Source organism: Piliocolobus tephrosceles, chromosome 4 (assembly GCF_002776525.5).
Source record: "Piliocolobus tephrosceles isolate RC106 chromosome 4, ASM277652v3, whole genome shotgun sequence".
NCBI lineage: Eukaryota > Metazoa > Chordata > Mammalia > Primates > Cercopithecidae > Piliocolobus > Piliocolobus tephrosceles.
The window spans coordinates 156962060-156974675 of NC_045437.1; the positions used below are offsets into that span (position 1 = coordinate 156962060).

The following is a 12616-nucleotide window of genomic DNA, read 5'->3' on the forward strand; positions in this document are numbered from 1 at the left end:
ATACAAAACAGAAATAACGTGTATGTTTGCACTCTATGGCTTGCTAAAGTCTTTCTTTCAATTGCTGGTCAACTAATTCCTTTCTATTCTCCAGACTACTTCTAAGTTTCTGAACACCACAGTTTCATTCTTTGTCTTTGTATGTGTATCCTTCATTCGAGAATGTTGTCCTCATTTTCCACAGATAATGTTCTTGCCTGTAATCATCCTTTGAAACCCTGTTCCGCCAGAGAACCCGAGACCCACACTGGAGACACCGGCCCCTCGCGATCCACCAGCCCCTTCCGTCCCGACCCACCAGCCCCTCCCCTCCCCTCCCCTCCCCTCCCTCCCGACCCACCCGCTCCTCCCCTCCCCTCCCCTCCCTCCCCTCCCTCCCCTCCTAACCCTCCCGACGTCCCGAGCCGGCACTGAGATACTGCCGCGGAGGCTGCCCCAGAACCCCTAGAGGTCTGTCTGGCCCCGCCTACGTCTACAGCCTCCCGGTTGGAAGCCCCGCCCTTCCGAGGAGTTTCCCAAAACCCTGCGCGGCCGGCTTTGACCGCGCTAAGATGGCGACTCCCATGCATCGGCTCATAGCTCGGAGACAAGCGTAAGTAAGGATCCGGTTCGGGCCCACAGGCGGGCTGGGAGCGGTGAAACGCGCGTCAACTGGCTGGTGTCGGACCCCTATTGGGACCGGCGGAGAATGTCAGTTTCTCAAACACGCTTCTGGCTCCCGAGGGGCTCGGGCCCGAGCGATAAGTCTGGTGACTGTGGGTTAGCGATTTCGCGGAAGACAGCCGTGTAAAGTCTGCGGCACGGGACAGAGCGGGGTTTGAAGACAACTGTGGCATTTGGTTTCTCTGAAGGGAACGCCCACAGTTGGTCACTCAGTGATTTATGCCCCTCCGCCAACCCCACGCGTCGACAAGGGAGCCCTGAAGCCCCGGTCCGACACCTTTATTCCGGCCAACGTAAACCTTCAGTTTCCTATTCAGCGTCCATCCCTGCTGCCTTTTCCTACTTCCTTATTCTAGCGCCTTCCCTAGGAACCCTGCCTACAATGCCGACTGCTCTCCCAAGCTATCTTACCACTTTTTGCTACTCATTCTTTCAATAAATATTAATTTATCTAGACTTACCGTTCTGTGCCAGACATTGGGTATAAAGAAGAAGAGGTGTTCAAGACAAAAATCCTTGCTTTCAGAGAGCTTACATTCTAGTGATGGAAACAGTCGATAAACTACTAAATGTAAATACAGCTGGTAATAACAGCTTTGAAGGAAACAAACTGTTGTGATGTAAAGAGAGAAAGGCCCACTTTAGGTTGGTTGAACTGGAAAGGCATCTCTGAAGAGGTGGAATTTGAACAGAGATTTAAAGGGTGAAAAATTAACAGTCATAAGAGGATTTGGAGAAAGAGCATCCGGATAGTGGCATAATTGCTTTGAGGCTGAAACTTACTTTTTAAAGAACTGAAAGATGGCCATTACGCCTAATGAACAGGAGTGAGTGGCAGAAGAGATTCACACCTGACAAATAACGCAAGGGTCACCCTAGATGCCCCTAATGAACAAGAGAGAGTGGCAGAAGAGATTCACACCTGACAAATAATGCAAGGGTCACCCCAGATGCCCTTTCTTATAAAGCTTTTTTTCCCCAACAGCCTTTGCACATCCAAACATCTGCCTCTTTTTCATAAAATATTTCATGCCATCTCCATTTTCTTTCTTTTTTTTTTTTTTTTTTTTGAGACGGAGTCTTGCTCTGTCGCCCAGGCTGGAGTGCAGTGGCCGGATCCCAGTTCACTGCAAGCTCCGCCTCCCGGGTTCACGCCATTCTCCTGCCTCAGCCTCCCGGGTAGCTGGGACTACAGGCGCCTGCCACCTCACCCAGCTAGTTTTTTGTATTTTTTAGTAGAGACGGGGGTTTCACCGTGTTAGCCAGGATGGTCTCGATCTCCTGACCTCGTGATTCACCCGTCTTGTCCTCCCAAAGTGCTGGGATTACAGGCTTGAGCCACCGCGCCCGGTGCCATCTCCATTTTCATGTCCATATATAGCTCAAAGTCTGCTAGTATATATATATATATGTGTGTGTGTGTTTATAGCTTTTTATATATTTTTAATTCAAATAATCTCTTTCTTTCTCTTCTCCTTTCCATCTACCCTTTCGGGCCTGATAAGAAGAGTTCCTCAAATGTACAGACAGACTTAGGGAGTTAGAGTAGTAAGTTTGGTGAAGAAAGAAGGCTTGAAGTCAGACAGTTCTTCTGTATAATGTTCTTATGTCCTCTGACCGTACTAATTTTTTAGTTCTAGTAGCTCTTTTTTTTTTTTTTAAGAGACAGGCTTTTGCTCTGTCACCCAGGCTGGAGTGTAGTTGTATGATCATGTCTCTCACTGCAGCCTCGAACTCCTGGCTCAAATGATTCTCCCACCACAGCCTCCCGAGTAACTGAGACTACAACTGCAACCCACTACACTCAGCAATTTTATTTTATTTTTTTATTTATATTTTTTTGAGACAGAGTCTTGCTCTGTGGCCCAGGCTGGAGTACAGTGGCACGATCTCGGTTCCTTGTAGCCTCTGCCTCCCTGGCTAAAGTGATTCTCATGCCTCAGCCTCTCAAGTCGCTGAGATTACAGGCTAATTTTTGTATTTTCAGTAGAGTCAGGGTTTCGCCATGTTGGCTGGGCTGGTCTTGAACTCCTGGTATCAAGTGATCTGCCTTGGCCTTCCAAAGTGCTGGGATATTACAAGCGTGAACCACCACTCCTGGCCACAATTTTATTTTTTGTGCAGGCAGGGTGTTGCTATGTTGCCCAAGCTTGTCTTGAACTCCTGGGTTCAAATGATTCTCCCACCTCTCTTTCCCAAAGTGCTGGGATTATAGGCGTGAGCCACTGTGCCTGTCCTAGTTGCTCTATTTTTTGGATTCTTAGGTATTTTCTAGATAAGTGGTCAACTTTTATGTTCTCTTTTTGGTATGCACTTTTTTTAAAATTTATTTTTGACATGGAGTCTCACTGTGTCACCCAGGCTAGAGTGCAGAAGCACGATTTCAGCTCACTGCAACCTCTGCCTCTGGAATTCAAGCAATTCTCCTGTCTCAGCCTCCTAAGTAGCTAGGACTACAGACGCACCACCCCACCCAGCTAATTTTTTTTATTTTTAGTAGAGATAGGGTTTTACCATGTTGGCCAGGCTGGTCTTGAACTCCTAACCTCAAGTGATCTACCCGCCTTAGGCCTCCCAAAGTGCTGGGATTATAAGTGTGAGTCACTGCACCCGGCTGGTATGCACATTTTAAATTTTTTTGTTGCATATTAACAAATTGCCCTTTGAAAAATTTGTGCCACTTTACATTCTCACCAGCGGTGTCCATTTACAGAGTGGCTATTCCCCATTTTTGCCGACAATAGGCATTAAAAAAACAACTTTGCCAATATAGGAAGTGTGTCCTAGTATTTTTGGTATCAAAGGACGTCGTTTCACGTAAAAAGCCTGTACCGTTCAAATACATCCTTGAGCTTTACCTTAGCAAATAGAAATGAAATATTGTTTGAATAGATAATTCATTTGGGTAGAAAGAAATGGTAATCGTGTTTGTTTTGAAATTATATTTGTCTAACTCAGCAGTGTTTATGGAAGATTAGTATTTTTAGGGGTGATTCGTGAGTTGTGAGTGTTTAAAACATACATATAAAATATGTTAATCATACCTGGGCTTCATTTGTTTTCTCTCTCTCTCTTTTTTTTCCTTTTTTTCTTTTTTTTTTTTCTTGTTTTAGAGACAGTGTTGCCCAGGCTGGTCTCAAACTCCTGAGCTTGGGTGATCCTGCCTTGGCCGCTCAGAGTGCCAGGATTATAGGCGTGAGCCACTGCATCCAGCCTCATACCTGAGCTTTAGATGATATTTGTGAATGTCGTATTTATAACAATAAAAAACAAGTTCCACAATGTCTGGTGGATATTTTTAATGACTAGGGTCCCAAGCTATCAATTTCTCAATTTGGAGAAAACAACCTATAAGCTTGGAAAAGAAGACTATGGACCTCCACCCCCAACACCCTCACATATTTTCATTTTTAGGGAAAGTCGTGAAAGGCTTTGAAATGGACAGAAAGACAAGATGATTACTGAGTGCTCCATTTAGTCCACGCTTCCTGGCTATGTGACTCTATGAGGGCCTGCTTCTTTCATTGTCTTCGCGCTGTTTCTCAAATCTTTAAGTCATAGGAAACTTACAGTATTGCAGAAGATTCTTGCTCATAAAAATGCAGTGCAGGCTGGATGTGGTGGCTCACACCTATAATTCCAGCACTTTGGGAGGCCAAGGCAGGCGGATCACTTGCGGTCAGGAGTTTGAGACCAGCCTGGCCAACATGGTGAAACCCCATCTCTACTAAAATACAAAGATTATCTGGGCATGGTGGCAGGCGCCTGTAATTCCCAGGTACTGGGGAAGCTGAGGCAGGAGAATTGATTGAATCTGGGAGGCGGAGGTTGCAGTGAGCTGAGATCACACCACTGCACTCTAGCCTGGGTGACAGAGCAAGACTCCCTCTCTCAAAAAAAAAAAAAAAAGGCTGAGCATGGTGGCTCACGCCTGTAACCCCAGCACTTTGGGAGGCCGAGGAGGGTGGATCACTTGAGGTCAGGAGTTCAAGATCAGGCTGGCCAATATGGTGAAACCCCGTTTCTACTGAAAAATACAAAGATTAGCCAGGTGTGGTGGTGCATGCCTATAGTCCCAGCTACTCAGGAGCCTGAGGCAGGAGAATTGCTTGAACTCAGGAAGCAGAGGTTGCAGTGAGCTGAGATCGTGCCACTACACTGCAGCCTAGGCCACAGAGCAAGGCTCCATCTCCAAAATAAAATAAAATTTAAAAAAGGTAGTGCAATGCAATCAGTTATTGCCCAGTGTCTACTGACCAGTTGTCAACTATTTGTAAATTCATTTCAGCATTACTGATTGCCCATATAAGTGTGTTGTTTGAATTATCTTTTTTTTTTCTTTTTTGAGATAGAAGTTTTGCTCCTGTTATCCATGCTGGAGTGCAGTGGCATGATCTCAGCTCACTGCAACCTCCACTTCCTAGGTTCAAGTGATTCTCCTGCCTCAGCCTCTCGAGAGCTGGGAATACAGGTGACCGCCACCATGCCCAGCTAACTTTCTGTATTTTTAGTAGAGATGGGATTTCACCATGTTAGCCAAGCTGGTCTCGAACTCCTGACCTCAGGTGATCCACCCGCCTCAGCCTCCCAAAGTACTGGGATTACAGGCGTGAGCCACTATGCCCAGCCTTAATTATTATCTTTTGAACCAGTGACAATATCTACTGGCTCCCTCAATGACTTTTTTGTTTTTGTGTTTTTTCTGAGACAGGGTCTCACTCTGTCACCCAGGCTGGAGCACAGTGGTGCTATCATGGCTCACTGGAGCCTCAACCTCCTGGGCTCAAATGATCCACCTCAGCCTCCTGAGTAACTGGGACTACAGGATGCCACTACACCCAGTTAATTTTTTATTTTGTTATTTTTATTTTTATTTATTTTTTGAGTTGGTGTCTGGCTCTGTGCCAAGGCTGGAGTGCAGTGGCGCCATCTTGGCTCACTGCAACCTCTGCCTCCCAGGATGAAGCAATTCTCCTGCCTCAGCCTCCTGAGAAGCTGGGACTAGAGGCGCGCGCCACCCTGCCCAGCTAATTTTTGTATTTTTAGTAGAGACGGGGTTTCATCATATTGGCCAGGATGGTTTCAATCTCTTGACCTCGTGATCCGCCTGCCTCGGCCTCCCAGAGTGCTGGGATTACAGGCATGAGCCACTGCGCCTGGCCTATTTATTTATTTTTTTTTGAGACAGAGTTTCGCTTGTCACCCAGGCTGGAGTGCAGTGGCACAGTCTTGGCTCTTTGCAACCTCCATCTGCCATGTTCAAGCAATTCTCATGCTTCAGCCTCCCTAGTAGCTGGGATTACAGGAGCCCACCACCAAGCCCGGCTAATTTTTGTATTTTTAGTAGACATGGGGTTTTACCGTGTTGGACAGGCTGACCTCAAACTTATGACCTCATGTGATCCACCTGCCTCGGCCTCCCAATGTGCTGGGATTACAGGTGTGAGCCACCACGCCCGGCCTTAATTTTTTGTGTTTTTGTAGAGATGAGGTCTCACTGTGTTACCCAGGTTACTCTTGAGCCTGGGAGGTGGGAAGCCTGCATGCGACTTCACACCTTTTATTTTTAAAACAACCATGTTTTGCCGGGCGCGATGGCTCACGCCTGTAATCCCAGCACTTTGGGAGGCTGAGGCAGATGGATCACTTGAGGTCAGGAGTTTGAGACGAGCCAGACCAACATGGAGAAAGCTCGTCTCTACTAAAAATACAAAATTAGCCAGGCGTGGTGGCGCCTGCATGTAATCCTAGCTACTCGAGAGGCTGAGGTAGGAGAATTGCTTGAATCCAGGAGGTGGAGGTTGCAGTGAGCTGAGATTGTGCCACTGCACTCTAGCCTGGGCAATAAGAGCGAACCTCCGTCTTAAAAACAAACAAACCAGCAACCATGTTTTGAGAACATGTTAATTTCTGTGTATCATTAGTCCACATCGTTTTGATTGCTCTAACATGCGGATTAGTAATAATAGCTCTCATTTGTTACTTTATGTCAGATGCCTTACTGCTTGCTTTATATACTTTCCAATCTATAGAATGGAGATATTGCTTCCCAATCTACAGAGTAGATAGTGCCCTCAGTTCATTGGGTTGTTATGATTGGGTGTGACCACGTATAAGTAGTACTTACTTAAATTCTTGGCACAGAGTTTGTATGAGCCATGGTTATGGTCTCAGCTAATTCTCTGAACTACTGAGATATTAATATTTACTGAGTAGTACTACTTTTTCTTTTTAAATAGAGATGGGGTCTTGCTATGTTAGCCAGGGTAAGTCTCAAACTCTTGGCCTCAAGCAGTCCTCCTGCCTTGGCCTCCCAAAGTGCTGGAATTATAGGCATGAGCTTCCGCACCTGGCCAGTATTACCACATTTTTCAGAAGAGGGAACTTAGTTCAAAAATCGGCTTGCTCAGCCAGACATGGTAGCTTACACTTGTAATCCCAGCACTTTGGGAGGCCAAGGTGGGCCAAGGCCAAGGATCACCTGAGGTCAGGAGTTCAAGACAAGCCTGGTTAACGTGATGAAACCCTGTCTCTACTAAAAATACAAAAATTAGCAGGGCAGGGTGGCACGCCCTGTAGTCCTAGCTACTTGGGAGGCTGAGGCACGAGAATCGTTTGAACCTGGGAGGTGGAGGTTGCAGTGAGCTGAGATTGCGTCACTGCACTCCAATCTGGATGACAGAGGAAGACTCCGTCTCAAAAAAAAGAGAGGCCAAGGAGGGAGGATCGCTTCAGCCCAGGAGTTTGAGACCTGATTGGGCAACATAGTGAGACCTTGTCTCTATTGTAATAATAAAAAAAAAAAAAAAAAATCAGCTTGCTGAAGATCATATAGCTATGTAGTGGACGAGTAAAGATTTCTTTAAAATTTTGAAGAAGTGCTGGGGTTACAGGTGTGAACCAGCACGCCTGGCCTCGGTTTATATTTTTACTGTCTGTGCACTACAGTTTAATTTTATCTTTTTTTTTTTTTTTTTTGAGACAGATTCTCATTTTGTTCCCCAGACTGGAGTGCTATGGCATGATCTCAGCTCACTGCAACCTCCACCTCCTGGGTTCCAGCGATTCGTAGGCCTCAGCCTCCCGAGCAGTTGGGACTACAGGCATGTGCCACGACACTCAGCTAATTTTTTGTATTTTTAGTAGAGACAGAGTTTTGCCATGTTGCCCAGGCTAATCTCGAACTACTGGCTTCAAGTGATCCACCCACCTGGCCTCCCAAAGTGTTGGGATTACAGGAGTGAGCTACCACACCTGGCTGTCTCTTTAAACTTTGTATAGAATCGTTCAATTTGGATTCTTTTGAGTCTATCTTATATCTTATGTTAAATGAAGCTGTAATTTATTCTTTTTTATTACCATGAAGTATTCCACTGTATTCTGTACCACAAATTTCTGTTCTACTTTCATATTATTTCCAATTTTGAAGATACTGCAAATCATGCTGCCAACCACAGTGGCTCATGCCTACAATCCCAGCACTTTGGGATGCTGAGGTGGGAATATTGCTTGAGGCCAGGAGTTTGAAACTGGCCTGGGCAACATAGTAAGACCCTATCTCTACAAAAACTAAAAATATTAGCCATGCATGGTGGTGGGCACCTGTGGTCCCAGCTACTTGAGAGGCTGAGGTGGAAGGATGGCTTGAGCTTAGGAGATTGAGGGTGCAGTGAGCCATGATCACACCATCACACTCCAGTCTGGGCAACAGGGTGAGAGTCTGTCACAAAAATGAAAAAAATCATGCTATGAACATTTTTATAGTTCTTCCTCTTCCCTTCCTGAACAATGCAATTCTAAAGGTATTGGTTAGAATAGAGCACACTAGGTGTCTATGCAGAGGATCAACCTGGCTTTGAAATATTAGACTGAATGTGGGGTCAGGAGAGCACCTACAGAGGAGCTTGAACTGGCTTGTGATGTCGACAGGTTGCAGAGGGCATCCAGTAGTGGGGAAGTCTGGTGCAGGGCGTCAGATCCCAAGCTGGGTCAGGGGTGTCCACACAAGGCAGTTTAACAAAAGTTGTCTCCTCATGGAGAGAACTTCCACACAGGGTATGTGGGTGGGTATAATTTGGTATAGGGTACCGGAGCCTGAGTATAAAGAGAAATGTGGCTGGGGGGCCCGCCTGGCAATGGGAGTCGGGGGGTGGGGGTGCAGGGCAGATTTCAAGTGAAGTTAAGAGGATATGGGGGAGGAGTCAGCAGTGGCAACAATGGGCATTTGGTTACATAAGGGGAATTGACCAAATAAGTAATCTATTAAGGATAGTGGGAACCAGGTTTCTTCTTGAAGAAGGAAGTATAGAAGAGAAAAATAGCTGGGTGCGGTGGGTCACGCCTATAATCCCAGCACTTTGGAAGACTGAGGTGGGCGGATCACCTGAGGTCAGGAGTTCAAGACCAGCCTGGCCAACATAGTGAAACCCCACCTCTACTAAAACTACAAAAATTAGCCGGATATGGTGGCAGGCGCCTGTAATCCCAGCTACTTGGGAGGCTGAGGCAAGAGAATCGATTGAACCCAGTAGGTGGAGGTTGCAGTGAGCCAAGATCGCGCCATTGCACTCCAGCCTGGGCACAGGAGCAAAAGTCCATCTCAAAAAAAAAAGAGAAAAATAAACAAATAGTTGCTTCTCAGCTTTTTCGCTAAGATAAAGTGGAGAAAAAATTTAAAAATCTGTGAAATTGGGTTAGAATTAAAATTATCAGTGTGAAATCATGGTTTTGAAAATATTAAATATAGATGTAAGTGTGTATATTTGACAGATGAGTAGGTGTGTGTGTTCCCTAGCTCTATCCGCTGACACTAACTAGGAGCAGCAATATCCCAGTAATAGCAAGCACGTGTGTGCCCCCATGTTGGCTCCAAACATTATCAGAGCCCCTTGGAGAAATGGCTGGTTTCAGGCTGGGGCAGGGAAAATACAAACTGAGCCTGGATTTTTTTGTTGTTGTACCAGAAAGCAAGGAAATACTCAAATAATAAAGGAGCCATGTCAAAAGAACACAGAATCCAGCTTGAAGGGGCTCCCACTGACCAAAACTGTGACAATTTGAGGCTCAGACTAAAAGATGGTGATGGATTATAACCCATTGAATAAAATTGAAAAACATTAATCCATACTCATGAATAAAGGAACTAAATATTTAATGAGGAGTAGGATATTTATGGACTTTCAAGTATTAGCCCACAAAATAATTACTGTATTAGTTACCAATTACTGTGTAACAGATTACTCCTAAAATTTAGTGGCTTATAACAATAAATATTAATTCACAGTTTCCCTGGGTCAGGAATTGAGGAGTGACCTAGGTGAGTGGTTCTGACTCAGGCTGTCCCATGTGGTTGTGATCAGGATGTTGGTAGGGGCAGCAGTTATCTGAAGGCTTGACCAGAACTAGGAATCTGCTTCCCAGATGGTTCACTTACATGGCTATTGACAGAAGGGTGAGGTTCCTTGCCACATAGGTCACTGTGGAGGCTGCTTGACTATCTTGATAACATGACAGCTGCTTGACCTAGTCTTCAAAGTCACACTCCCTCACCTTGCTTCATTCTGTTAGTTGGAAGCAAGTCGTGAAGTCCAAGCCACACCCAAGGAGAGGGGAATTACAATTCCACAAAATTTGTGGACATATTTTAAAACTGCCACAATTACAAAAGGATGAAAAGTAAGTTTACAGGCCAAACGCAGTGGCTTCTGCCTGTAATCTCAGCACTTTGGGAGGCCAAGTCAGCCAGATCACTTGAGGTCAGGAGTTCGAGACCAGCCTGGTCAACATGGTGAAACCCCGTTTCTACTAAAAATACAGAAATTAGCCGGGTGTGGTGATGAGCGCCTGTAATCCCAACTACGCAGTAGGCTGAGGCAGGAGAATCTCTGGAACCCGGGAGGCAGAGGCTGCAGTGAGCTGAGATCATGCCACTGCACTCCAGCCTGGGTGACAGAGCAAGACTCAGTCTCAAAAAAAACCAAAACAAAAAACAAAAAAACCTCACAATGGCGAAGTCTGGTAGACACTCCTTAACCAAGGGATCAAAGTGAACATTATCAGTAATAAGACAAATTTAAATCTTATGTTAACCTGCTAGGATACAATGAGAAGTACACAGCATCACTTCTATTTTATTCCTGCCAAAGATACTCAGAGATATCAGATGTGATAGCCAGCCTCCAAGATGGACTATGATGATCTCTGTCTCCTGGTACACCCTTGTGTAATCGCGCATTATACCATGGTTGGTCTGTGTGATCAGTAGAATACAGCAAAAGTGATGGTCTTGGTCATTGACTCTGGGCAAAGCTGTGTTGTAAGCAGCACTGTGGAAAGGCCAACATGGCAAGAAACTAAAACTTTCTGCAAATAGCCACATGAGTGGGCTTGGAAGCAAATTTTCCAACTCAAATTAAAGCACACTGCAAAGATACCTGGCTTGTAATCTTCAAAAAAGTGTCAAGATCATGAAAAGCAAGACGTGATGGAGGAACTCTTCCTACTGAAGGAGACTAAAGAAATGTGACAAGTGCAACTCTGGCGCTGAACCAAATTTGCTATACGGGACGTTAAGACGTTTGATGAAACTTACATGTGGTCTAAAGAGTAAATAGTAGGAATGTATCAATATTAATTTCTTGGTTTTGATTGATATATAGGAGAAGTTTCTAGTTTACAGAAAATATGCAGTAAAATATTCTGGGTTGATGAGGAATCAAGTGGGCAACTTACAAAGGATTCAGGAAAAATAATTATTTGAAACAACTTTTCTGTAAGGTTGTGACTGAAAATTTTTAAAAGCTATAATACATAAAGGAAAAGGAATATTGTAAATATTTTTTGGTATACTTGCACGTGGATTTCTATTGCATGCAAGTAGAATTGCTGAGCTATAGAGTAAGCATATCTTTTCAAATATAGTAAATGGTTGTTTTTGAGTTTTTTTTTTTCCCAAAATAGTTGTACCAATTTGTATTCGTATCAACAGTGGATGGATGTTACTTTTCCTACATAACTTTTTTTTTTTTTTTTCTGTTTGAGACGGAGTCTTGCTTTGTTGCCCAGGCTGGAATGCAGTGGCACAATCTTGTCTGACCACAGCGTCTGCCACCTGGGTTCAAGCGAGTCTCCTGCCTCAGCCCTCCAAGTAGCTGGTACTACAGGTGTGCACCACCATGCCCAGCTAATTTTTGTATTTTTAATAGAGATGGGGTTTCACTGTGTTGTCCAGGCTGGTCTCGAACTACTGACCTTGTGATCTGCCTGCCTCAGCCTTCCAAAGTGCTGGGATTACACGTGTGAGCCCCCACGCCTGGCCTCTTTTGCTACATATCTTTGCTAACATTTGCTATTACTAGTTTTTATTTTTAGTCTTTCTGGGAGGGGTGTAGTGGTGTTGGGGTTTTAATTTGCTTTTCTTTGATTACTAATGAATACTTTTTCATATGTTTATTGTTCATTTGTGTTTCCTAGTCCCTTTTTTAAAATTTTTTTGTTTTTTGTTTTTGAGATGGAGCCTCATTCTGTCGCCCAGGCTGGAGTGCAGCGGCGCTATTTTGGCTCACTGCAATCTCTGCCTCTCGGGTCCAAGCAATTCTCCTGCCTCAGCCTCCCAAGTAGCTGGGACCACAGGTGTGCATTGCCATGCCCAGCTAATTTTTTGTATTTTTAGTAGAAACGAGGTTTCACCATGTTGGCCAGGCTGGTCTTGGGCTTCTGACCTCAAGTGATCCACCCGCCTTGGCCTCCCAAAGTGCTGGGATTACAGGCGTGAGCCACTGTGATTGGCCCCTAGTCCCATTTTTGTACTGTCTTTTCATATTCTACTTCATCTTGTTTTTCTGTTATATTTTGTCTGTTACTAGCCTTTTGAATTTCTGTACACTTTTTTTTTTTTTTTGAGATGGAGTCTCACTCTGTTGCCCAGGCTGGAGTGCAGTGGTATTATCTTGGG

The 12616-nt window shown here is 44.9% G+C and overlaps 1 protein-coding gene across 4 annotated transcripts in view; it reads left to right on the plus strand.

Annotated features, from left to right (window-relative positions):
- Nucleotides 1-370: 370 nt before the first annotated feature.
- ZCCHC10 (zinc finger CCHC-type containing 10) overlaps nt 371-12616 on the plus strand; it is a 28322-nt gene continuing 16076 nt past the window's right edge. Inside the window, exon 1 of one of the 4 annotated variants that reach the window (XM_023196255.2) lies at nt 371-596. Coding sequence is in view for 2 of the 4 variants with exons in the window: in XM_023196237.2 (XP_023052005.1) it covers nt 552-592 (41 nt within the window). In the remaining 2 variants the exon portion in view is untranslated. The remainder of the gene's footprint in view (nt 597-12616) is intronic. The other 3 variants (XM_023196237.2, XM_023196247.2, XM_023196262.2) reach the window with 3 other exon arrangements.